The 27,449-nt window shown below is 47.1% G+C and overlaps 1 protein-coding gene and 1 long non-coding RNA gene across 2 annotated transcripts in view; both read right to left on the bottom strand.

Annotated features, from left to right (window-relative positions):
* The window catches only part of LOC137521882 (uncharacterized), a 29,033-nt gene extending 13,314 nt beyond the window's left edge, over window positions 1-15,719 (bottom strand). The window contains exon 1 of the long non-coding RNA XR_011022232.1: window positions 15,645-15,719. This is a non-coding gene — a long non-coding RNA (uncharacterized lncRNA). The remainder of the gene's footprint in view (window positions 1-15,644) is intronic.
* A 3,704-nt stretch (window positions 15,720-19,423) lies between these two features.
* The window catches only part of LOC137522252 (uncharacterized), a 93,558-nt gene continuing 85,532 nt past the window's right edge, over window positions 19,424-27,449 (bottom strand). The window contains exons 6-10 of the mRNA XM_068242282.1: window positions 27,138-27,236; window positions 23,563-23,651; window positions 23,216-23,371; window positions 21,524-21,627; window positions 19,424-20,122 (exon numbers count right to left, since the gene is read on the bottom strand). Of these exons, the coding sequence (XP_068098383.1) occupies window positions 19,567-20,122; window positions 21,524-21,627; window positions 23,216-23,371; window positions 23,563-23,651; window positions 27,138-27,236 (1,004 nt within the window). The 3' untranslated portion in view covers window positions 19,424-19,566. The remainder of the gene's footprint in view (window positions 20,123-21,523; window positions 21,628-23,215; window positions 23,372-23,562; window positions 23,652-27,137; window positions 27,237-27,449) is intronic.

Here is a 27,449-nt window from a genome sequence, read left to right on the forward strand (position 1 = left end):
AGAAAGAATAGGCTGACAATTCATGGTTTGTGACCCCTAAACCTTGTTTAAAAGTATACCAGAGCTGAAATTAAAGAGTGTTCTTTTACTAACCTGGGGCTTCTTCCAGTCCCCATAGGCTTGTATGTAACTCCCAGTCATCTTCATCACTCCGCTGTTTGGCCCGCTACAGCAGCTAAGTTGCCCAAGCCGCATAGTACTGCGCACGCACTGGCCCAGCGGCGGGCACCCTTGATCGCGGTCCTGTAGCATTCTGGGAGTGGGAGCATTCTGCGTATATGCACAGCTACGGGGCTTGATGTAGCACACATGGGGGAGCATGATCATGGACCCATGCCAACAGACCAGTCCAAGCACAGTACTGTGCAACTTGGCCGACTCGGCTGCTGTAGAGGGCCAAACAGAGTGAAGAGCACCACTGGGAGGACAGCGAGGGACATACACATAGGCAAATGCAGGGGGGGGGATTACAGCTGCCCAGAATCCCCCCTCAGACCCGGGCCGGTGCAGTGTCTGGGGACCTGCTACAGTTGACTTTGGATGTAAAACGCAGCAGCGTGTGTACAGAGCATAAAGCAGCTCTGGAGAACTTAACAGAGTCAGGTATGGGCACAGCCCTATGCCCTGCTGTATGAATGCTTCACTTTCCCCTTCATTAGCAATGTCAGCTGTCCTCATTATTTTCTGTATCCAAACTGCTCCTGCTCAATCCCATTCTCGATTGGACATTTAGGAAATAATTGTCAGATCCTGTCAGTGGGGCATTATGTGTACCCAGCATAATGTCCTACTATATTATTATACTGTATTGTGTGTGGCTGAGGGAGACCTTTCAGGAATCCCCCCTTTGAAAATCCTGGGTTTGACCCTGATTCACGCCTACAGGGGCTGGAAGAAGTGCCAGGTAAGTAAATTTCAGCTGTGGTATCCTTCAAAGCAATTATGTGTCACAGAAGTGCATAATACAGCCTCTTACACACACTAGAGGGGTCCTGGCTAGTGTTGGGCGAACAGTGTTCGCCACTGTTCGGGTTCTGCAGAACATCACCCTGTTCGGGTGATGTTCGAGTTCGGCCGAACACCTGATGGTGTTCGGCCAAACTGTTCGGCCATGTGGCCGAACTAAGAGCGCATGGCCGAACGTTACCCGAACGTTCGGCTAGCGCTGTGATTGGCCGAACGGGTCACGTGTAGTGTTGGGCGAACATCTAGATGTTCGGGTTCGGGCCGAACATGGCCGCGATGTTCGGGTGTTCGAGCCGAACTCCGAACATAATGGAAGTCAATGGGGACCCGAACTTTCGTGCTTTGTAAAGCCTCCTTATATGCTACATACCCCAAATTTACAGGGTATATGCACCTTGGGAGTGGGTACAAGAGGAAAACATTTTTAGCAAAAAGAGCTTATAGTTTTTGAGAAAATCGATTTTAAAATTTCAAAGGGAAAACTGTCTTTTAAATGCGGGAAATGTCTGTTTTCTTTGCACAGGTAACATGCTTTTTGTCGGCATACAGTCATAAATGTAATACATATAAGAGGTTCCAGGAAAAGGGACCGGTAACGCTAACTTAGCAGCAGCACACGTGATGGAACAGGAGGAGGGTTGCGCAGGAGGAGAAGGCCACGCTTTGAGACACAACAACCCAGGCCTTGCACGAGGACAAGAAGCGTGCGGATAGCAATTTGCATTTTGTCGCCATGCAGTCATAAATGTAATACAGATGAGAGGTTCAATAAACAGGGACCGGAAACGCTAACCCATCACAGATGTTCATTGTTCATGTTACTTGGTTGGGGTCCGGGAGTGTTGCGTAGTCGTTTCCAATCCAGGATTGATTCATTTTAATTTGAGTCAGACGGTCTGCATTTTCTGTGGAGAGGCGGATACGCCGATCTGTGACGATGCCTCTGGCAGCACTGAAACAGCGTTCCGACATAACGCTGGCTGCCGGGCAAGCCAGCACCTCTATTGCGTACATTGCCAGTTTGTGCCAGGTGTCTAGCTTCGATACCCAATAGTTGAAGGGTGCAGATGGATTGTTCAACACAGCTATGCCATCTGACATGTAGTCCTTGACCATCTTCTCCAGGCGATCGGTGTTGTAGGTGGATCTGCACGCTTGCTGTTCTGTGTGCTGCTGCATGGGTGTCAGAAAATTTTCCCACTTCAAGGACACTGCCGATACCATTCCCTTTTGGGCACTAGCTGCGGCTTGTGTTGTTTGCTGCCCTCCTGGTCGTCCTGGGTTTGCGGAAGTCAGTCTGTCGGCGTACAACTGGCTAGAGGAGGGGGAGGATGTCAATCTCCTCTCTAAAGTCTCCACAAGGGCCTGCTGGTATTCTTCCGTTTTGACCTGTCTGGCTCTTTCTTCAAGCAGTTTTGGAACATTGTGTTTGTACCGTGGATCCAGAAGGGTATAAACCCAGTAATTGGTGTTGTCCAGAATGCGCACAATGCGTGGGTCGCGTTCAATGCAGTCCTAGGCCGAAGAGGTCATAGCCTAGGGTCACAAAAACCTGTTTATTTGGGCAATTTCAATGGTGGCGAGTCTGACGTACATAAATCACAGCAATGGCCGTTAGCAACGTCTAAATCTCACGAAATGTCTCATGCAGGTAAAAGACATATTGTTAGACTTGGGCTCCAAAGATGGGTTCCCTACATCTCTGCAAACCAGAGTTACAGGGCTCCAAATTTGGTAAAATCCCCCATAGGCTTTCATTGGGCCTCCTATTTACAGTTCCAAAATCTCACATCTTTTCAAAGGGCAATTGCTCAGCAGTGGCAAATTTTCTAGCATTGTAGGGACCCTTAGGGGGAACGTGACTGGTGAGTTTCGGGCCCCTAGGCCGAAGAGGTCATAGCCTAGGGTCACAAAAACCTGTTTATTTGGGCTATTTCAATGGTAGTGATGGTGACGTACATAAATCTCAGCCATGGCCGTTAGCAACGTCTGAATTTCACGAAATGTCTCATGCAGGTAGAAGACATATTGTTAGACTTGGATTCCAAAGATGGGGTCCCTACATCTCTGCAAACCAGAGTTACAGGGGTCCAAAATTGGTAAAATCCCCCATAGGCTTTCATTGCCTCCCTATTTCACTTTCCAAAATCTCACATCTTTTCAAAGGGCAATTGCTCAGCAGTGGCACATTTTCTAGCATTGTAGGGACCCTTAGGGGGAACATGACTGGTGAGTTTCGGGCCCCTAGGCCGAAGAGGTCATAGCCTAGGGTCACAAAAACCTGTTTATTTGCGCTATTTCAATGGTAGTGATGCTGACGTACATAAATCTCATCCATGGCCGTTAGCAACATCTGAATTTCACGAAATGTCTCATGCAGGTAGAAGACATATTGTTAGACTTGGATTCCAAAGATGGGGTCCCTACATCTCTGCAAACTAGAGTTACAGGGGTCCAAAATTGGTAAAATCCCCCATAGGCTTTTATTGCCTCCCTATTTCACTTTCCAAAATCTCACATCTTTTCAAAGGGCAATTGCTCAGCAGTGGCAAATTTTCTAGCATTGTAGGGACCCTTAGAGGGAACATGACTGGTGAGTTTCGGGCCCCTAGGACGAAGAGGTCATAGCCTAGGGTCACAAAAACCTGTTTATTTGGGCTATTTCAATGGTAGTGATGCTGACGTACATAAATCTCAGCCATGGCCGTTAGCAACGTCTGAATTTCACGAAATGTCTCATGCAGGTAGAAGACATATTGTTAGACTTGGATTCCAAAGATGGGGTCTCTACTTCTCTGCAAACCAGAATTACAGGGCTCCAAAATTGGTAAAATCCCCCATAGGCTTTCATTGGGCCTACTATTTACCGTTCCAAAATCTCACACCATTTCAAAGGGCAATGGCTCAGCAGTGGCAAAACTCACCAGTCATGATCCCCCTAAGGGTCCCTACAATGCTAGAAAATTTGGTACTGCTGAGCCATTGCCCTTTGAAAAGATGTGAGATTTTGGAAAGTGAAATAGGGAGGCAATAAAAGCCTATGGGGGATTTTACCAATTTTGGACCCCTGTAACTCTGGTTTGCAGAGATGTAGGGACCCCATCTTTGGAATCCAAGTCTAACAATATGTCTTCTACCTGCATGAGACATTTCGTGAAATTCAGACGTTGCTAACGGCCATGGCTGAGATTTATGTACGTCACCATCACTACCATTGAAATAGCCCAAATAAACAGGTTTTTGTGACCCTAGGCTATGACCTCTTCGGCCTAGGGGCCCGAAACTCACCAGTCATGTTCCCCCTAAGGGTCCCTACAATGCTAGAAAATTTGCCACTGCTGAGCCATTGCCCTTTGAAAAGATGTGAGATTTTGGAAAGTGAAATAGGGAGGCAATAAAAGCCTATGGGGGATTTTACCAATTTTGGAGCCCTGTAATTCTGGTTTGCAGAGATGTAGAGACCCCATTTTTGGAATCCAAGTCTAACAATATGTCTTCTACCTGCATGAGACATTTCGTGAAATTCAGACGTTGCTAACGGCCATGGCTGAGATTTATGTACGTCACCATCACTACCATTGAAATAGCCCAAATAAACAGGTTTTTGTGACCCTAGGCTATGACCTCTTCGTCCTAGGGGCCCGAAACTCACCAGTCATGTTCCCCCTAAGGGTCCCTACAATGCTAGAAAATTTTCCACTGCTGAGCAATTGCCCTTTGAAAAGATGTGAGATTTTGGAAAGTGAAATAGGGAGGCAATAAAAGCCTATGGGGGATTTTACCAATTTTGGACCCCTGTAACTCTGGTTTGCAGAGATGTAGGGACCCCATCTTTGGAATCCAAGTCTAACAATATGTCTTCTACCTGCATGAGACATTTCGTGAAATTCAGACGTTGCTAACGGCTATGGCTGAGATTTATGTACGTCAGCATCACTACCATTGAAATAGCCCAAATAAACAGGTATTTGTGACCCTAGGCTATGACCTCTTCGGCCTAGGGGCCCGAAACTCACCAGTCATGTTCCCCCTAAGGGTCCCTACAATACTAGAAAATTTGCCACTGCTGAGCCATTGCCCTTTGAAAAGATGTGAGATTTTGGAAAGTGAAATAGGGAGGCAATAAAAGCCTATGGGGGATTTTACCAATTTTGGACCCCTGTAACTCTGGTTTGCAGAGATGTAGGGACCCCATCTTTGGAATCCAAGTCTAACAATATGTCTTCTACCTGCATGAGACATTTCGTGAAATTCAGACGTTGCTAACGGCCATGGCTGAGATTTATGTACGTCACCATCACTACCATTGAAATAGCCCAAATAAACAGGTTTTTGTGACCCTAGGCTATGACCTCTTCGGCCTAGGGGCCCGAAACTCACCAGTCATGTTCCCCCTAAGGGTCCCTACAATGCTAGAAAATTTGCCACTGCTGAGCAATTGCCCTTTGAAAAGATGTGAGATTTTGGAACTGTAAATAGGAGGCCCAATGAAAGCCTATGGGGGATTTTACCAAATTTGGAGCCCTGTAACTCTGGTTTGCAGAGATGTAGGGAACCCATCTTTGGAGCCCAAGTCTAACAATATGTCTTCTACCTGCATGAGACATTTCGTGAGATTCAGACATTGCTAACGGCCATTGCTGCGATTTATGTACGTCAGGCTCGCCACCATTGAAATTGCCCAAATAAACAGGTTTTTGTGACCCTAGGCTATGACCTCTTCAGCCTAGGACTGCATTGAACGCGACCCACGCATTGTGCGCATTCTGGACAACACCAATTACTGGGTTTATACCCTTCTGGATCCACGGTACAAACACAATGTTCCAAAACTGCTTGAAGAAAGAGTCAGACAGGTCAAAATGGAAGAATACCAGCAGGCCCTTGTGGAGACTTTAGAGAGGAGATTGACATCCTCCCCCTCCTCTAGCCAGTTGTACGCCGACAGACTGACTTCCGCAAACCCAGGACGACCAGGAGGGCAGCAAACAACACAAGCCGCAGCTAGTGCCCAAAAGGGAATGGTATCGGCAGTGTCCTTGGAGTGGAAAAAGTTTCTGACACCCATGCAGCAGCACACAGAACAGCAAGCGTGCAGATCCACCTACAACACCGATCGCCTGGAGAAGATGGTCAAGGACTACATGTCAAATGGCATAGCTGTGTTGAACAATCCATCTGCACCCTTCAACTATTGGGTATCGAAGCTAGACACCTGGCACAAACTGGCAATGTACGCAATAGAGGTGCTGGCTTGCCCGGCAGCCAGCGTTATGTCGGAACGCTGTTTCAGTGCTGCCGGAGGCATCGTCACAGATCGGCATATCCGCCTCTCCACAGAAAATGCAGACCGTCTGACTCAAATTAAAATGAATCAATCCTGGATTGGAAACGACTACGCAACACTCCCGGACCCCAACCAAGTAACATGAACAATGAACATCTGTGATGGGTTAGCGTTTCCGGTCCCTGTTTATTGAACCTCTCATCTGTATTACATTTATGACTGCATGGCGACAAAATGCAAATTGCTATCCGCACGCTTCTTGTCCTCATGCAAGGCCTGGGTTGTTGTGTCTCAAAGCGTGGCCTTCTCCTCCTGCGCCACCCTCCTCCTGTTCCATCATGTGTGCTGCTGCTGGGTTAGCGTTACCGGTCCCTTTTCCTGGAACCTCTTATATGTATTACATTTATGACTGCATGCCGACAAAAAGCATGTTACCTGTGCAAAGAAAACAGACATTTCCCGCATTAAAAGACAGTTTTCCCTTTGAAACTTTAAAATCGATTTTCTCAAAAACTATAAGCTCTTTTTGCTAAATTTTTTCCCTCTTGTACCCACTCCCAAGGTGCACATACCCTGCAAATTTGGGGTATGTAGCATGTAAGAAAGCTTTACAAAGCACGAAAGTTCGGGTCCCCATTGACTTCCATTATGTTCGGAGTTCGGGTCGAACACCCGAACATCGCGGCGATGTTCGGCGAACGTTCGCGAACCCGAACATCTAGGTGTTCGCCCAACACTAGTCCTGGCCAGTTGGGGAACTCTCTTCCGAGAAACTAGCAGGTGTAAAAGCATCGCTGAGAGATCCGGAGTGGCGGATCATATCGGTGGAGTTGACTGTTCTCCTCCTTACCCCTCCCACACTAAGCCACTCCATTGTCTCCCCCCATCCTCCAGAGCAACTGATGCCTCCTTAGGCTGGGGAGGGACTGAGTCCTGATCCCTGTGGGATGACAGTAAGGACCCATTCACACTTAGGCGATTAGCAGGCATTTACTGCTTATTGCCAGTGATCGCAAGCGCAATGTTAACTACATGGCAGTGATCTCACTGCTGCAATCACCAGCGATTCCCGATTAGCGCTAAACGCAAACACGCATTTTATTTATTTTTTTGCATTTTTTGAGCGATTGCTATTACACTGTATTTCAATCGTGAATCACAATCAATCAAAAAAACGATAAAATGTCCTGTGAAAGATATGCGTTTTATGGCGTAAAAATCGCTGGCACAAAATACTAGCACTAATCGCTAGCATTTTGCATTTCTAAGTGTGAACGGGGCCTAATTGTGCGTGTGTATGCATTCACCGATAAGTAATGATAATTATAATTTGCCTACTTTGTGATTTTTTTTACAGCCTTTAGATTTTATAATTCATGTTTTGAATCTCTGACGAGTATAAGGAGTCATTTGCCTTCCTCAGTGTATGTGACCACCATGAATGTCGGTTGATTGACATGTTTATTCTGCTTCCAACTGTCATTTTACAGAACTGATTTTTAAATGAAACTGTTTTTTCTGGGCAACAGATGAATACATGGGGCTTGATTCACAAAGCGGTGCTAACAGTTAGCACGCTGGTGAAAAGCCCTTTATCACGCCTAAACTCAGTTTAGGCATGATACGTTTAGGTGTGATAAGTTTAGGCGTGATAGGTTTAGGCGTGATAACTATAGCACCAACTGGGTTAGCACCGCAGTGCACAGCTGATCAAAAGTTTTGTGCTAGCAAAGTCTGGTGCACTTATCACGCCTAAACTGGCTTTTCACCAGCGTGGTGCAATGGTTATCACGCCTAAAGTCTTTTAGGCGTACTAACTGGGTTAGCACCGCTTTGTGAATCGAGCCCATGCTCTTCACACAAGACTCTGAGATACAGGTTTATCTTTCTCACTAGAAGAGCTATACTAGACATACTCAAATCATCCACCACCAATATCACATGACTGGAGAACAGGTGTTATAAGGTTGCTAAGTAAACAGTATCCTTTTATTTTTAAAAAATGTACAAAAGGTTACTATAAGGCCCAGTTCACACTTGTGTTGAAGTGGCAAATGGATCCGTGAAAACGGATCTGATCACCGGACGATTCCGTTTCCCCACATACCCCCAGAATCCCACCCCCAAAGTGTATTTTTCTATTTAGAACGGTCCGTTTGTTCACTAGTGTGAACAAATGTTCCAGTTTCTCATTATCCCCAATGCAGTGCTTTAGCTTCTGTTCCGCTGGGCTCGGCTGTCCGGAAAAATTAGTGCAGCAGCTAACTTGCGGTCCATTCAGCGGATCATGTAGAACAGACCCGTTTGAACGGACGGATATGAACGGATCCATAGGTTAGCATTGGCTCCATTTGCATCCGTTCTCTTTCGATCCGGAAACAGACCAGGTTTTTTTTTTAACTCTAATGTAACCGGGCCTCACTGCTTTAAAAGGATACATAAGGCAGGAAAACACTATAAAAACTTTTACCTCCATGTATCCAGGGTGCTAGGCAGTGGTGGCCCGCATCCTCCTTTTAACCCCCCACCACCACCACCAACCCAGTGCTGCATTTTTCCATACCTCCCAACTTTTTGAGATGAGAAAGAGGGACACTTAAGCCATGCCCCTGCCACACCCCTGATCACGCCTTTAGTCACACCTCTAGTCAGTGTCACGCATACCATAAAGATTCCAAATATGTTGTTTTATAATTCAAACCACAGTGGTCCTTTCTATCCTGCTTCATTTTCCATCATATTAACATTTTAAAATTAGTAATATATCAATTTAAAGGAAAGAAATAAAGTCAATAAAACACATTTTTAGTAGAGAAATATATATATTTACATAGAAAGAGGGACAAAGTCCTGAAAGAGGGACAAATGAGGAGGAAAGAGGGACAGGGCTCCCAAAGACAGTTGGGAGCTATGATTTTCTAATAAAAAGTTTTGCACTAGGCCCCAAATGTCCTTGCTCTAGCGCATAATTATATGACTATCACGCTTTGTATCTACTTATCTAAAGTGACCAGATTTTTGTGGGTCCAACCTGGGACGGGGAGGGGGGGCGCGGGGGGGGGGGGGGGGGGCGAAAAGTGGGGAGGACTGAGGAGCGCCGCGGCGGAAAATGGGCGTGGCCATGACATTGTATGGGCGGAGCTAACGTAATGATGTAACAGCGAGGCATAAGAAAGCAGTGTTTACGCCATGATGTGGACAAACGAGACTTTGCTTCATGGGTGTGCAGAAACTGTGTGATGCTAATAGTATACCAGAACCACAAAGCAGCAAACATAGCCATCTATGACCATTAAATAATAAATGCAGTAACAGTTACCCCGGACACCAGAAAATAAACGCAATGGGCAACATGTCAGCACAAAATAAACGCAATGCGGGCAAACATGTCAGTACAAAATAAACGCAATGCGGGCAAACATGTCAGTACAAAATAAACGCAATGCGGGCAAACATGTCAGTACAAAATAAACGCAATGCGGGCAAACATGTCAGTACAAAATAAATGCAATGCGGGCAAACATTTCACCAGAAAATAAACGCAATGCGGGCAAACATTTCACCAGAAAATAAACGCAATGCGGGCAAACATTTCACCAGAAAATAAACGCAATGCGGGCAAACATTTCACCAGAAAATAAACGCAATGCGGGCAAACATTTCACCAGAAAATAAACGCAATGCGGGCAAACAATTTACCAGAAAATAAACGCAATGCGGGCAAACATTTCACCAGAAAATTAGCGCAATGCGGGCAAACATTTCCCCAGAAAAGAAACACAATGCGGGCAACATGTCAGTACAAAATAAACGCAATGCGGGCAAACATGTCAGTACAAAATAAACGCATTGCGGGCAACATGTCAGTACAAATTAAAACGCAATGCGGGCAAACATTTCACCAGAAAATAAACGCAATGCGGGCAAGCATTTCACCAGAAAATAAACGCAATGCAGGCAAACATTTCACCAGAAAATAAACGCAATGCGGGCAAACATTTTACCAGAAAATTAACGCAATGCGGACAAACATTTCCCCAGAAAAGAAACGCAATGCGGGCAAACATTTCCCCAGAAAAAAAACGCAATGCGGGCAAACATTTCCCCAGAAAAGAAACGCAATGCGGGCAAACATTTCACCAGAAAAGAAACGCAATGCGGGCAAACATTTCACCAGAAAAGAAACGCAATGCGGGCAAACATTTCACCTGGAAAAGAAAGCATTTACTCACCTGGCAGAAGTCTCCGGCCTCTGACGCGCTGCTCCCGGGACCACCTTCCTCCTGCTCGTCTCCCGCGCTGACAGGGCTATGGCAAGATGGCGCCCGAAGCCCTGTACTGGAGACACAAATAGTCTCCAGTACAGGGCTTCGGCAGCCATCTTTCCGTAGCCCTGCTCGCCTGCCGGTGTCGGAACAGACACCGAAGACTAAGGAGGCTGGAGCGGGGCTGCAGGCAATGAACTGGCACGGCGTCTATAGACGCCGCTGCCAGTTCATGAGGATAGAGTGGCCAGAGTCCCGAGGCCGGGACGTCCCGCTGCTGAAAGCGGGACGTTTCCCGGGACCTCATGCAGCCTGGGACAGCGGACCCCGAATCCAGGACGCGTCCCGGGCAATCCGGGACATCTGGTCACTCTGGACTTGATGCAATTTACCCTATTTGTATAGTTTCCCCTTTAAAAGAAGAGTGTTCAGATATTTTTGGGCTCACATGGTCTCTCTCTCCTCCTTTCTCTATCCCTTGATTTAGTTTATAGTAAATCGAAGGAACCCGCTTCTCCGTATACCAAGCCAATACCCTTATTTGGCCACAAGATGGCAATGGTGCAAACCAACATACAGGCCAAAATAAGGAGGTTTTGCTGCACATCATTGCTTGGCAACCACCTTGCGAGACAGAGGCCTGAAATGCAGCACGTTGAGTGGCGAGGATACGCCAAAAAAGACAGAAGTCGGCAGCACGTGCCACACTGGAATCCAATGACACGCTGGTATGAGGGCCCTCATCTGGAGCTCTCTTCCACACAGGGTTGCCAAGCGTCTGTCAATTCACGGACAGTCAGTAAAAAATGAGGCAAATTAGTCCCGTCCGTACTGCCCGTATTTTTGCACTGTGTGTCCGTTTAATTTACTTAGCAAGTCGGCATGTGCATTCTTACAATTGTGATGTACTGCAGCTCCTCCCTCTTGCTGAAATACATCACTCAGCCTCACCCCTTGCAGCCAGTAAGATCCCTTATCTCTGTAGTCTGTACTGGCGTCCTCCAGCGTGCCTGGCTCCGCCTCCAGCCTCGTGAGCTTTCTTCAGATGACTGGGACAGCATGGGGACAGAAACAAGTGAGTCACAATTGGGCTCACTACACCTCGGAGGGTCTGGCCAGCATGCAGCACAGTAGCTGGCTCAGTAAATGCTGTCCCTCCTCACATTCCATCGGGGCTGCTCTGGTCTGGCTGACGGTGTGGTGAAATGTTTTGCAACTTTATCAGATTTTGCAACCGGTTGCACTTATTTATAGGTATAGCTATCAGAAAGTGTAACCTAACCATTGACTTTAACCTATCTGTATCAGAAAATGCAACCCAACCAAACCCTATTCTCACACAGAACCCTTCCCTCTTGCTCAACTAATAACCCCCCTGGAGGGAACAATCCCCCCTCTTGCCCAACTAATAACCCCCCCTGGAGGGAACAATCCCCCCTCTTGCTCAACTAATAACCCCCCCTGCAGGGAACAATCCCCCCTCTTGCTCAATTAATAACCCCCCCTGGAGGGAACAATCCCCCTTGTAGCTCAATGGGATCTGTGGTTGCAAAAAATTACAGGCGTGTTAACAGAGAGGAGCCACGCCTACACAGTCATACACTGTCCTCTATGGCAAGTTGCAAAATATGATGGGTAGCTAAATTTTTCACTACAGCGGCTGTCTGTGACCACTGACCAGGTCACATATAGGCCATTCATGCCTGTATTCAGCATCAAATGCAGAGCAAATTCACAGTTCCCTCTATTCAGGGGTTTCCTGCTGCAGTGTATGTGTGAGAGGTGAGGAACAGTTCAATCACTGCTAAATGAGTGGAAAAAAAAAAAATATATATATTTTCAATGTGTAGTGGCATTGTTTTCTCCCATCCTGCCACTTCTGCCAGCATCTTTCTAAGGCGTTTGTTCACTGCTCTTTCTATACAGTATAGCAGACCTCCGCTGTGGCAGCGCTGATGAATTCAGGGACATGAGCGTATTATCTATCGTGACAGGAAACTATGAACTGCATCAGCAAGGATCACTTATTATTTAGCATTTATATAGTGCTGATATCTTCTGCAGCGCTTTACAGAGTACATAGTCATGTCACCGATTGTCCTCAGAGGAGCTCACAATCTAATCCCTACCATAATCATAGTCTAATGTCCGACCATAATATTATTATTATGTATTTACATATGTATTCATATAGCACTGACATCTTCTGCTGCACTTTACAGAGTGCATAGTCAATGCTACCGACTGTCCTCAGAGGTGCTCACAATCTAATCCCTACCATAGCCTAATGTAATAATATTATTATTATGTATTTATATAGAAGTAACATATTCTGCAGTACTTTGCAGAGTACATAAGTCATGTCACTGACTGTCCTCAGAGGAGCTCACAATCTAATCCTACCATAGTCATAGTCTAATATCTTACCATATTATTATTATTATTATTATTATTATTATTATTATTATTATTATGTAGCATATAGCACTTACATCATGTTTCTTTTATGGGTAAACAATTCTTCTCAGTTCAGTAGGGCTGTTTCACATGACCTTTATGCAGTAATCACTTGCTTTAGCTATGTTTCTTCTTCCCGAAATAAACAATAAGTTCTCTAAAAAGCCCGCTACTGACTCCACCCTTGACTCCGCCCCCTGTCCGTCCAAAATTTGGGGTGTCCAGATTTTTTTTACCATTTTGTCCAGTAAAAATGAGAAATTGGGTTGGCATCCCCGCTTCCACAGCCTGTTCGTCATGCTCCAAACCTGGCAGGGGAGGACTGGCCCAGGGGGACGGGGGGCAACTGCCCCCCGGGCCGCCCGAATCTTAAGTAATTAGGGCCAGCCGCTGCTATATGCAGCGGCTGCAGACATACCACAAGTGACAGGTTCGCAGTGGGGATCGCAACCTCGCGCGATATTTCCCGGCAAGTTGAAGTATCCAATCAGAGAAGGGGCTTAGGCGGCCGGCTGTGGTGTGCCCTTGTGCGTGGCTGCACCTGCGGTGGATGTGAGCGGCACAAGGACACAAATAGCTTAGGTCCTCTCCGGCCCGGTGGGTTGACCCTGCTTGACTCCGCCCCCCGCCTGGAGCCATTGCCGCCCGCAACGTGCTGCTGTGCCTGCGGTGTCATCGGAGTGAGCTGTCTCACTCTTCAGCTTTCTGTGCTGGGGGGGCTGGGGGCCTGGAGCTGTGGCTACGAGTGGCTGGCTGGCCTGGCTGGAGGAGTCGGACACAGTCCTCCCCTGTGCTGCTGTGCCTGAGGTGTCGTCGGAGTGAGCTGTCTCACTCTTCAGCTTTCTGTGCTGGGGGGGCTGGGGGCCTGGAGCTGCGGCTTCGAGTGGCTGGCTGGCTGGCTGGCTGTCTTGGCTGGAGGAGTCGGACACTCTGGGGGCTGGGAGTCGGAGATGCCACCTATAGCTGCTTGCTGCTGTGGAGGAGGAGGAGGAGGTGTAGGACTGAGGAGACAGGAGGATAGAGGAGGTCGGGTCCAGGTCGCCAGAGGAGAAGGTGGTTTTTATAAATTTTGTTTCTGTACTTCTTCTCCCTTCTTGTCACTGAGTTACTCACACTTTGCTGCCTGCCTGCTACTGCTGTCAAATTCAATTCTCTGCCCAGGCCAGTTTTTTGTGTGATAATCATCCCCATTCTGACCCTGGCCTGAGGGGGAACGTTTTTTCTTCTTGTGGTGTGATTGGCGGCAGGGGAGGGGGGAGGCAGGCAGTTAGGCACTGTCAAACAGGTAGTTGGAAGGGGGGGGGGTTAGGTGTCAGACAAGTAGTTTGTACGGTGGATGGGCAGGAGTGGGGTTAGGCATCACCAGGTAGGTAGGTTTGTGTGTGTGTGTGTGGGGGGGGGGGGGTTGTTTACAGGAGTTATCAGGCATTTTTAATGAAATAAGTGCTACTTACCCGGGGCTTCCTCCAGCCCCACGCTCCCAGCATGTCCTTCGCCGCAGCTCTGCAGTCAGCCATTCGCTGCCGCTGCCTCCCAGTCCCCGGCGATGGCACCAGTCCGACCTGGATGTCGGCCTGTACTGCGCCTGTTCAAGCAGCACTGTCAATCACCGCCACATAGACCGGAGTGTACTGCGCAGGTGCAGTAGTTCTGCGTCTGCACAGTACGCTCTGGTCCATGTGGCGGTGATTGACAGCGCAGCTCGCACAGGCGCAGTCGGCCTGACGTCATCGCCGGGGGCTGGGAGGCAGCGGCAGCGAACAGCTGACTGCAGAGCAGCGGCAAGGGACATGCTGGGAGCTTGGGGCTGGACGAGCCCTGGGTAAGTAGCACTTATTTTCATAAAAAAAAAAAAAGCCTGATAACTCCTGGTTAGGCATAAGACACAGACAGGTAGATTGTGCGGAGAAATGGGGTTAGGCATCAGGTACATAGTGTGTGTGTGTGTGTCTGGGGCTGGGGCTGTTAGTCATCACAATTTGAAGATTTGCACACAAGAAAGATATGGCTTTGGGCTGGGGATGCCGTGAATCGGGCCTCTAGTTTGTGTTGTCCCCCCAGGCCAAAAGGTCCCAGTCCTCCCCTGAAACCTGGCCATCTTCCAACGCACTCTTAAAACACACTTTTTCAGACAAGCTTATAACATTTTATAGCCCCCTATTTACTTACTGTTCACAATCTAATCAGAAGCAAAGGCTCACTGCCTCATCTAGGCCCCCCCCCCCCCCCCATCTAGTGTGTCCCCTGCCCCCACAACCCTTTAGATTGTAAGCTTGTAAGGGCAGGGTCATCCTCCTAATGTTTACTGTTTTTGTTGCAATAGTGGTGCTGCTTGAGACTCTGCTGTACATTTTTTTGGGTTGTACCTATGTTCCCCTTGTCGTCTTATTGTGCTTTATAAAGCGCTACAAAATATACTTGCGCTGTATAAATAATAATAACACAGCAAGTGAGCACTTCACTCCCTTGGACGAAATGGCTGTTAGGTTGCTCCGTCCCTGGCACAGACTAAGTAGATGCCATCAGGCCCGCCATCAGGGGGGTACAACCGTGACTTCCGTCACGGGCCCGGGCCGGGCCCAGGGCCCGCAGCCTCGGGCCCCCCCGCCAGGCATCAACCTGCTGTCTCTTCCGGCTCCCCCTCCCCCAGCGGCCGTCGCTGTTAATACCTTCACAGCGGCCGCTCTCCCCTCTCCGGCGCCTGTACTTTCCAGCAGCATCTCTCGGCTGCTGTGTGTGTGATGATGCGACAGGAAGCATGGCTCGGTTCCCATAGTAACGGTGATACACATCGCCGTTACAGGAAGCCGCTGCTCTGGTTCCTGCTGCATCATCACACACAGCAGCCGAGAGATGCTGCTGGAAAGTACAGGCGCCGTAGAGGGGAAAGTGGCCGCTGTGAAGGTAACAGCGGCGGGGGCGAGCGGGGGGCACCACCTACCCATACTGGGGAACTATACTGGGGCACTATACTGGCTATACTGGGGCACTACACTGGCTATACTGGGGCGCTATACTGGCTATACTGGGGCACTGTACTGGCTATACTGGGGCACTGTACTGGCTATACTGGGGCACTATACTAGCTATACTGGGGCACAATAGTGGGGCAACTATACTAGCTATACTGGGGCACTATACTAACTATACTGGGGAACTATACTAGGGCACTATACTGGCTATACTGGGGCACAATACTGGGGGCAACTATACTAGCTATACTGGGGCACTATACTATACTGGGGCACTATACTGGCTATACTGGGGCACTATACTAGCTATACTGGGGCACTATACTGGCTATACTGGGGCACTATACTAGCTATACTGGGGCACTATACTAGCTATACTGGGGCACTATACTAGCTATACTGGGGCACTATACTGGCTATACTGGGGCACTATACTAGCTATACTGGGGCACTATACTAGCTATACTGGGGCACTATACTAACTATACTGGGGCACTATACTGGCTATACTGGGGCACTATACTGGGGCTCTAGACTGGCTATACTGGGGCACTATACTAGCTATACTGGGCACTATACTAGCTATTCTGGGACACTATACTGGGACACTATACTGGGACACTATACTGGCTATACTGGGGCACTATACTGGCTATACTGGGGCACTATACTGGCTATACTGGGGCACTATACTGGCTATACTGGGGCACTATACTGGCTATACTGGGGCACTATACTAGCTATACTGGGGCACAATAGTGGGGGCAACTATACTAGCTATACTGGGGCACTATACTGGCTATACTGGGGCACTATACTGGCTATACTGGGGCACTGTACTGGCCATACTGGGGCACTGTACTAGCTATACTGGGGCACAATAGTGGGGGCAACTATACTAGCTATACTGTGGCACTATACTAGCTATACTGGGGCACTATACTGGGGCACTGTACTAGCTATACTGGGGCACAATAGTGGGGGCAACTATACTAGCTATACTGGGGCACTATACTAGCTATACTGGGGCACTATACTAGCTATACTGGGGCACTATACTAGCTATACTGGGGCACTATACTAGCTATACTGGGGCACTATACTGGCTATACTGGGGCACTATACTGGCTATACTGGGGCACTGTACTGGCTATACTGGGGCACTGTACTGGGCGTGCACAGCAGTCTGTAGGGGGGCCCAGGCTTGATGTTGTGTGAGGGGCCCCAAAATTTCTGATGGCGGCCCTGGATGCCATCCTTACACACCGCCAATCCACATCTAAGAGATGCAAGTATTATGGAGGCTTTCACCGCACAGCTCCACTCCATGTCAGCATGCTTTGCGATATACCTGAATGTGTTCACAGTATATGGAATAGGGTCTTTTGAAGAAACACAAGTAAAGAGGTGTCTTTTTATCCATCTTGTGCCTGCCTTGTCTTTGGTACTTCAGCAAACAGAATGTGCGCTCACTGCTCCAACGTGTGAGACATGGATCCAAAACCAGTTCTCCAGGACGTGCTCACAGCTACAAGGAGATCCAGGCTGGACAGTGAAGCATACATGAACAACATTCGCCAAGTACAGTCCAAATGCAGGTCATTTATTGAAAAGTCCTATGCAATTCCCTGTCATGCATATGCATTAATACTGGATTGGTGTGTGGTGCAGAGATGTGGGTGCTCAGGCACAAAGGATTGGCAGAGTAGACCCGGATGTCTCCCCAGACCCTCCACAGCAGAGTAACGCAGCAGGCAGCATTACTCTCCATCTCCAGCGTCCACTCTCCAAGTCCGGAAACATCTTCTCTTCCAGGCGTCTCCCCCTAGCATCTGAGAATTATAGGATTTCTAGCGTCTGATTCATTCTTAGACACTAGTGGGAGAGGCCTGCAAGAAAAGATGTCTACAGACTCCGGGGACTAAGCGGCCGGAACAGCTGAGTATTGCAGCCTGCTGTACAACTCTGCGGGAAAGGGGGAGGGGAGAACATCCAGGGCACCCCAAAATAGATCAATGGCACATGCTATCACTGGCGTAGTTAAGGAGCTGTGGGCCCCGATGCAAGTTTTACATTGTAGCCCCTCAAGCACTCTATACATAACAGTTGGTACGGCGCACCAAAACCTGCCAATGGCATTTACAGTGTCCGAGGTTCAAAAAAGGAATGGGGAACAGTTTGCTAATGATTACCACTATAAAAAGTATCTATAGAAGTGATTGTTATGAGCACAGGACCATTAGAAAGCAAACACTGCAGTTGAGGGAGGGCCCCTCCGGCCCAAGGGTCCCGATGCTGTAGCAACCTCTGCACCCCCTATTGCTACGCCCCTGCATGCTACACAGACAGATCTATTGCACTTGCTTGGTGCTTTTAGTAAACTTCCAAGCCTTCTTACCGATTGCGATTTTGCATTGCAGTATTCTGCAATTTTTTGGTAAATACATTTTGTGACTCTCATTTTAGTGAATGAGAATCACAACACAATCACTAGGAAAATGTTACATGCAGCACGTTTGCGATCGTCAAAAATCACAAGCATGCCGTAATCACAGCAGTGTGAGTAATCCCATAGGATTATTCATATAGCAGCACTTTGCTGATCACCTGCAGTCACCAAAGCACAAATCGCAGGCCAAAAGTGCCCGAGGGTGAAGTCAGCCTTCAGATGTTTTGTCTGTCTACAACTACACAACTATACACTTTCAAAATAAAAGTTGGTTGTTGGTTTTAAGACTGAATCTCTTCTATAACACTGGTCAGGGCCGCCATCAGAAATTTTGGGCCCACCCACTGGTTGCTGTGCCTGCCCACTAGCCACCCCACCCCGGTGTCTGTGCGTGAAGTGTGCTGCGGCAAAAAATGTGCATGGCTCCGATACTGAAGAAAGCAGTATGCACAGCGTGATGCGGCAAAAAGTGGGCGTGACCATGGCATGTTGTGGGTGGAGCCAAATACTAGCAAAATACAGGTAGTCCCCGGTTAACAAATGAGATAGGGATTTGTAGGTCCGTTCTTATCCTTTATCCATTCTCTTTTGTCCCCCTCTTATCTTCCTGTGCATCTTTTGTCCACCTCTGTCTCACCTCAGTTTGTGCCTCTTTTGTGTCCTTCTGTGTGACCTCATGTTCCCATCTCATCTCTTTTCTCCCTGTGCCTCTTTTGTCTGCCTCTGTTCCCCCTGTGCCTCTTTTATCCCCCTGTGTTACCCCAGATGCCCTGGGCCCATCACTGCAGTGTCAGTTGTCCCCCCTGATGGCTGCCCTGACACTGGTACTTCATTCCTCTTTGGGCAAAGACATGTAGGACCACAAGCGTGTCTGCTACTCCTTATTGGTGGGAGCTGCCCTTCCATTTGTTGTTGCTAAATTGTATCTTGTATACATTAAATTACAATCTCAGAATGTAATACAAAAAGACAAGTTACATTTTTTATTTCATTATTTTATTATAACTATGTAAATAGTATAATGCTGTTGCCCAAGTGAGTAGATGGTGGAAGCTGGTATGTGTCCCAAAACAACTCACCAACCCTCACTGGCAAATTATATACGACTTAAAGCGTTCAGCTTCTATCTGGCGGGACTTCTGTGCCTCAGATTTGTGATATCCAGCACAGTTATGGTCTCGCTTGGTTTTTCCTGTGGTAGTTCTGGAATGGGGGCTGCGCCTCTCCGGACTCCACAGCTTTCCAGTTTATGCGGCTGAGGAACGGCTCTTTCCTCAGGTTTTTCACCAGTTCTTTACGGTCTTTCTGTTTTTTGCACAGGAGCTTCTCTAGGAAGTCTTCCAGCGTGAGGTCCATCACCTCTGAGAAATCTGGTAAATCGTTACAAATGGAGCGTCTAACGGCAGATTCTTCATCATAACAATCCACCATGAATGGGTGTTTGTTGCATGCCATCTCACAAAGCACGACTCCCATAGAGAAGTAATCTATGGTGTGGCCGTAGTCCATCTCTAGGCACACCTCCGGGGCCATATAGTACACGGCCCATTCACGTGATCCTTTAATCGTGTCGTGCTCAAACACGTTTTGTGCTGCTAGGCCGAAGTCAGCGATCTTTATATTCCCGACTCCGTCCAGAAGGATGTTATTTGGCTTGATGTCTCGGTGGATTATACCCTTGGAGTGGATGTACTCCAGGCCGATGATCATCTGTGCAGCAAATAGTCTGATGGAAGAGAAATAAAATAATTATTAGCATAACATGTTCAATACACAAATAAAGCAGAAAGATGTATCCATGTGGCTAGGTGCACACATAGCAAAAACGCTAGCGTTGCGCAAACCGCTGCGTCTTATGCACCATGGGCCGCATAAAAAAAATGCATGGGTGTGCGTTTGTACTTTAGCATTTTTAAAATCGCTAGTTTTGTTGGATATTATGCATGAACGCATCAAAAACGCACATAATGAAAGTAAATTGAAACGCAATGTATTAAGTTATGTATGCGTTTTTGATGCTTTTTGTTTTAAAAAAATAAAGATATCTGATGTATTTCCGCTTCCTGTTGTCTTCTTAGTAATTTGCATAAATGGAAATATTAAACAGCATAAAATATGCATACAAATCTCACATGCGTTTTGTACCTGCAAACCGCAAATGCATTAAAACGCACGCAAAACGCTTGAAAAACGCATTTGCGTTAAAAATCGGAAACGCACCGAAAAATGCACACAACTTAAAATGAAAACATGACAAAATGCAGCCTTTTTTAACGTTATGTTGTGTGTGCACCCAGCCTTACTCATTCTAAAAAGATCTAATACAAATTTCAGTGTGTGTAAAATGACTTCTCCACAGTGATGTGATGTAAATAAAGCATTTTACCACAACCTTTTCTAATAAGGGTAATTTACAATATGGAATAGTTGTAACAGGAAGACTAGCAGAACACACACACACACACACACACACACACACACACACACACACACACACACACACACACACACACACACACACACACACACACACACACACACACACACACACACACACACACACACACACACACACACACACACACACACACACACACACACACACACACACACACACACACACACACACACACACACACACACACACACACACACACACACACACACACACACACACACACACACACACACACACACACACACACACACACACACACACACACACACACACACACACACACACACACACACACACACACACACACACACACACACACACACACACACACACACACACACACACACACACACACACACACACACACACACACACACGCTACCTGCTTGCAGCACCATGTTGCTCTGATATCCTCTCCACAGTGGGTGGCCTCTGTGCTGCACACCTCCACATGGCTACTGGCTCCTCTTCCATGTCATGTGACAGGTATGCAGCATAATGCACAGCTGCTGTGAGGAGGGGAGTGGCACAAGAACAGGTAACATACGCTGCTCCCTGCACTGCTCTGCATATTGGGGATGGGGAGGTGGGACCCCATGGGCTACAGGGGCTTTTATTAACTCCCCAGAGGGGCAGTTGTTAGCTTTATAAAATAGCAGAGCAACTTACCTCAGGGTTGTTTGGTCAAAGCGCTCGTCAGCAACTTTTAGCCGTTCCATCAGTTCCAACAGTTCTCCCCCGCTCATGTACTCCATGGCAATGTAGAGGTAATCCTGTAAAAAAATGGCAGAACAGAAGACAGGTTAAGCATATTATACGGCTATTTTCTCTTTCTGAGGGGTTATATCAAAGACAGCACCAGCACATAAAGGAATGGAGCAGAGGTGATTTCCTTACATTTTTTTGAAAAACAGCTTAAAGGGAACCAGAGAGGAATGGAGCCTGGAAAATAGAAACAGCTTTTATACATACCTGGGGCTTCTTCCAGCCCCATAAGCCTGGATCGCTCCCACGCCGCCATCCTCCGCTTCCTGGAACCGCCGGTACCGGGCCCGTCACTTCCTGCGGACACGGCCAATTGTCCACATCACAGGGGCTCCCTCCATACCCGTAAGCATGAGGCTGCGCAGTAGGCAGCCTCATGCGTACTTGTATAGAGGGAGCTCCGTGTGATGCGGAGAATCGGCCGACTGGCCGACTCGTGGCAATGACGGGACCCGGTGGCTGCGGATCCAGGCAGCAGAGGACGGTGGCGTGGGAGCGATCCATGCGTATGGGGCTGGAGGAAGCCCCAGGTATGTATAAAAGCTGTTTTTTTAACCCTGTCTGGTTCCCTTGAATAGTTGTAATTTTACATTGTGTTCATACAAACATTGAAAACGTTGTCTGTCAGCTAATCTTGATGGAGACTTCTCCCTCTAGTGGTGAGATGCAGCACTGCACCGAATAATATGTCTGAGCAGGTGTCCCATGTGCAATTATTATAACCAAGTCCAGATTTCTGTAAAGCAAATTTATACAAGAAGACGCAAACCATGCGGGATTGTGAGGTGTAAGACCGTAGCCAAAGTCCAAGAAATTTCAAAAGGTCCGCACACTCAGTCAGCTCAAATAAAGCTGTTTATTAACCATCAGGTATCAAATGAACTGACAGGAGGTTTTCGGGGCCACAGCGGGTCCCCTTTATCAAGGCATGTACAGAATAGTAACTGTTTGGTTGCAGTGCTGTACATGCCTTCATAAAGGGGACCTGCTGTGGCCCCGAAACATCACGTTGGTTTATTGAATGGACATTTGGCACCTGATTGGTTTAATGAACAGCTTTGTTTGAGCTGACGGAGTGTGCAGACCTTTTGGAATTTCTCAGATTTCTGTAAAGGCCACAGAGGCCCGGGCCTTGGGTGGCTCCCGCCTGAGGTGGCATGGCTGGACATGGAAGAGAGTTTTCTGCATATTGTAGAGGAGGCTGCAAATAGAATATGAAGGCTGCATGTGGGCAGCAACAAGTGGAAGAGGGAAGATGCCGCCTTAGGTGGCTGTACAAGAAAGAGAAGGGCTGCTGATCATAGAGGGGCTATAAGAAAGCTGGTCTAGTGCTGGAAAAAGTATAAATCTGGACTTGGTTATACCATTGCAGCACCAGGATAAAGGGGTCTCCTACTACACAAGGAGGGCATGTGCAGAGCTGGCACACCTCATGACAGGTATGTAAGTGCCAGCTGGGCATTTATGCTGGATAATCATCTGTTTTACAGAGTGCTGTCTTTATACATTTATCTCTATAAGCTCTTGGGGAATGGAAGGGATGCATGGGTACGGGATCTGGTGAGAGAGCTGATAGTAGAACGGAATAATACTTACCTCTGACTGGAATGTACCAAATAGCTGGGTGATGAAGGGACCCTTCCTAAGGGTCTCCAAGACCTGACATTCCCTGAAGATGAGCTCGGGGTCTTTCTTTTTGACCATTTTTATGGCCAGTTGTTGGTCACTGGCTAGATGGGAAGCAAGGTGAACCTGGAAGAGACAGAGAAGAAAACATATTGTTCTATAGATAAGATGGACCGTCACAATACAACAATGCTGCAGGCCGGGGGCTGCCTGTCTATATCTAGTTCCACTGAGACCAATAAAGATGACTATCTAAAGCCATATCTGGTCTGACATCCCCTCCCCCTCCCTCCAGGGAAATCTGTCCAATTACTCACCTTGCCAAATGCTCCCTCTCCAAGACGGTGATGGATCTTGAAGCTGTCCACAGTGAGTGGCGTCCTGATGGTCTGGATTCCACTCGGGCCTTGGAAAAGAAAGAGAAATCACATTAATATCATCATCTACTGAGATTTCCTATAAGCCAAAGCGTATACATAATCAAAGCTTATACATGATTGTAAAGGTAGCCCTACACTGGCAGATGTCTCGCTGAGATTAATAGGTAGTGAGAGATCTGCTTGTGCTCATCCACATCTTTCCTGCCGGGACCTTCTCACACTTATCTCCACTCCTCTATATGTCAGCCAGCATTCTCCCGCATGTGGCCTCTGTGAAATAGTGATGAACCTTCTACCCTAGAATTTCCCCTAAAGGAGAGGTCATGGAGAAATGTGATGGGCTGGTCATGTGATCACAGTGCATGGGCTGTGTTACCCGGGGATAACTTACCTAGGCCGCCACCTCCATTCTAAAGCTCACCATGCCGCTCTTCATCTTCCGGCACTTCCACCTCCTACACTGGAAGTCCTTCTGTAAAGGAAGTGTCAGAGGATGGAGAGCGACGTGGAGCACATCAGAAGGCAGGTGGCAGGCTAGGTGAGTTAGCCCTTGCTTACACTGCCCCACTCACTCCGGGACAATTATTTTTTTTTGTGTGAAATCAATTGGACCAATCATACAGCCTGATTGGGCCCATCACATTGCACAATTTGACCAGTCACATAGCACAATTAGACCAATCAGATAGGACCAATCAAATAGCAAAATTGGATCAATCAGTTTGGACCAATCATATTGCATGATTGGGCTAATCAGATTGGACTAATAACATTGCACAATTGTATCAATCAGATTGGACCAGGCACATTGCATTATTGGACCAATCAGATTGGACCAATCACATTACATAATCAGACCAATCAGATAGGACCACTCACTTTGCACAATTGGACCAATCAGAGTGGCGCAATCAAATTCCACAACTGGATATATCAGATTGGACCGATCAAATTGCATGATTGGACCAATTACATTGCATGATTGGGCCAATCAGATTGGACCAATTACATTGCATGATTGGACTAACCACATTGCACAGTGAACCAATTAGCTTTAGGGCTGTACGGTTGGCGGCAATTGGATATATCAGATTGGACCGATCAAATTGCATGATTGGACCAATCAGATTGGACCAATTACATTGCATGATTGGACCAATCAGATTGGACCAATTACATTGCATGATTGGACCAATCAGATTGGACCAATTACATTGCATGATTGGACTAACCACATTGCACAGTGGACCAATTAGCTTTAGGGCTGTACGGTTGGCGGTAGTTTGAAATTCTCCAATTAAAATCTATGAGACAAAGTTGGGTCTTTGGTGGGCTGGCCCAGGGGCATGGAGGGTGGAACCATTAAAAAAAAGTGCAAGTAAACCTAAACCGCTAAAGGCCAAAGATGTGCAAAGTTTCACAACTATCCTCCTAAAACTGTAGGAGAAAAAAAGTGTAGAAAATAGCTATATTTTTACTGGCTGGGTTTTTAGCCCCGCCCACTTTTGGGTATCCCAAATAAATGTCAAAATTTCCGCATCAAAGTCAATGAGGCGAGTGCAAAGCACACACAGACACACAGATGCTGGCTGGAAGTTATTACGAAATGATGAACCCCTTTTTGAAAGATGTGGTTTACAGTGTAGATTTTTATTAGAAAAATATTATTTACAATTATAATACAAATAAATAAATAAAATAATTTGAACAATTAATCAGACCAATTGTAACAAAAAACAAGATCAAAGAAACAAGAAAAAACAATCAATTCTGCATATATATGTGCAAATAAACGCAGGACTTCTATGTCCAAAAACAACAAAATCAAGATAACATTATCATACAATATTAATCTGTTATGAAGACCTGAGCAGAAGAATGCTCAAACATACCACCGATTCAACCAACGAGACATGACTAAACAACACAGACCCAACACCTGAACATATGCAACAAATGACAATAACCAACACCACACAATACCTGACATCACCTAACAGCCTAGAATCATGACTTTGTACATGTAGAACACATTAAAACCACTTCCCTACCACAGGTTATTTCCCCTTAACAACAAGGTTAACCTGTTAGCGGGGGTTAAAGGACAACTGTAGGGATCGGGATATGGAGGCTGCCAAAGTTATTTCCTTTTAACAAATACCAGTTGCCTGGTAGCCCTGCTGGTCTATTTGGCTGCAGTAGTGTCTAAATCGCACACCAGAAGCAAGCATGCATCTAATCTTGTCAGATCTGACAATAATGTCAGAAACAACTGATCTGCTGCATGCTTGTTCATGGTCTATGACTAAAAGTATTAGAGCCGAGGAAGAGGATCAGCAGGATAGCCAGGAAACTGGTATGGCTTAAAAGGAAATAAATATGGCAGCCTCCACATACCTCTCCCTGCAGTTGTCCTTTAACTCACCTAGGCCGCCGCCTCACTCTCGGTGCGCTCCATGCCACTCTTCATCTTCTGACACTTTCATCTTCTAAACTGGAAGTCCTGCTGTACAGGCGGAAGTGACAGAAGATGGAGAGCGACGCGGAGCGCATCAGAAGTGAGGCGCCGGGCTAGGTGGGTTAGCTGTTGCTTACATCCACACACACTCCGGGACGATTACTTTTTAGTGAAATCGATTGGATTAATCACATTGCACGATTGGACCGATCACATTGCACGATTGGACCAATCACTTTGCACAATCGGACCAATCATATTGCATGATTAAACCAATCAGATAGGACCAATTACATTGGACAATTAAACCAATCAGAGTGGACCAATCAAATTGCAAGTGTCTCAAGGAAATAACACACTATACTGAGCACAGGGCCAGTGCTTCCAGAGGGGAAAACAAGGCAATTTCTCAGGGCCCTAGAGCAGGCTAATGCCCCCCCAGGTCTATCCCCAAGATAATAGTGTCCACTCCCTCAGGGTCCTGTATTGATGGTCGGTGCACTATTAGGACCAGCAGACCTGTCTCCAACAGCTAACTTGTGCACTGGCCCTCGAAGAGGAATACACTAGCAGGAAATACAATGTAGCAGCCCTAATAAGGGCTTAGCTATTCAAGACAATGTGGTGGCAGCAAGAATGTGCACTGAGAGGACACAGAACACAGGCCTACCTAACTCTCTCCCTGTCAGCAACACACTGCCCCTGCTCTCACTAACACTGCAGCCACAGAAAGAGTCTATCAAGGCTGACTTCCTGGCATTTTTATAGGGGATTGTGGTCCAAAAGGGGGTGCAATCTGATTGGCCAGCGCACATGCACGGCACATGGGCAGACGTTAGGAAGAACATGAGGACAGGGAAGGGGGGGGGGTGATCGAGTGTGTGCTGTGCACGGTGTGCGGGCGTGTACGCTCTGACCTGCGGTTGATGCTGCGGCGATGGTGACGAAAAGAGCGGGAGGTGAGGGGGGTTGTGAGGAGTGTAGCGACAGAGGCCTAGTGCCAATTATCGTAACGGGCCCAATGCCTATTAACAGATAATGATGTAATGCTTACCAGCTTCCTCTGCTGTATCAACATAAAGGGAGATATCCGACAACTGATATCCCGGCGCTGGATTCTCAGCTACTTCCTCCACCACATGACCGGAATCACCTGTGAACACATAGATAAAAACAATGATTAGCCTAGAATCATGACTTTATACATGTAGAACACATTAAAACCACTTCCCTACCACAGGTTATTTCCCCTTAACAACAAAGTTTACCTGTTAGCGGGGGTTAAAGGACAACTGTAGGGAGCGGGATATGGAGGCTGCCAAAGTTATTTCCTTTTAAACAATAGCAGCTGCCTGGTAGCCCTGCT

Source organism: Hyperolius riggenbachi, chromosome 6 (assembly GCF_040937935.1).
Source record: "Hyperolius riggenbachi isolate aHypRig1 chromosome 6, aHypRig1.pri, whole genome shotgun sequence".
NCBI classification, from domain to species: Eukaryota; Metazoa; Chordata; class Amphibia; order Anura; family Hyperoliidae; genus Hyperolius; species Hyperolius riggenbachi.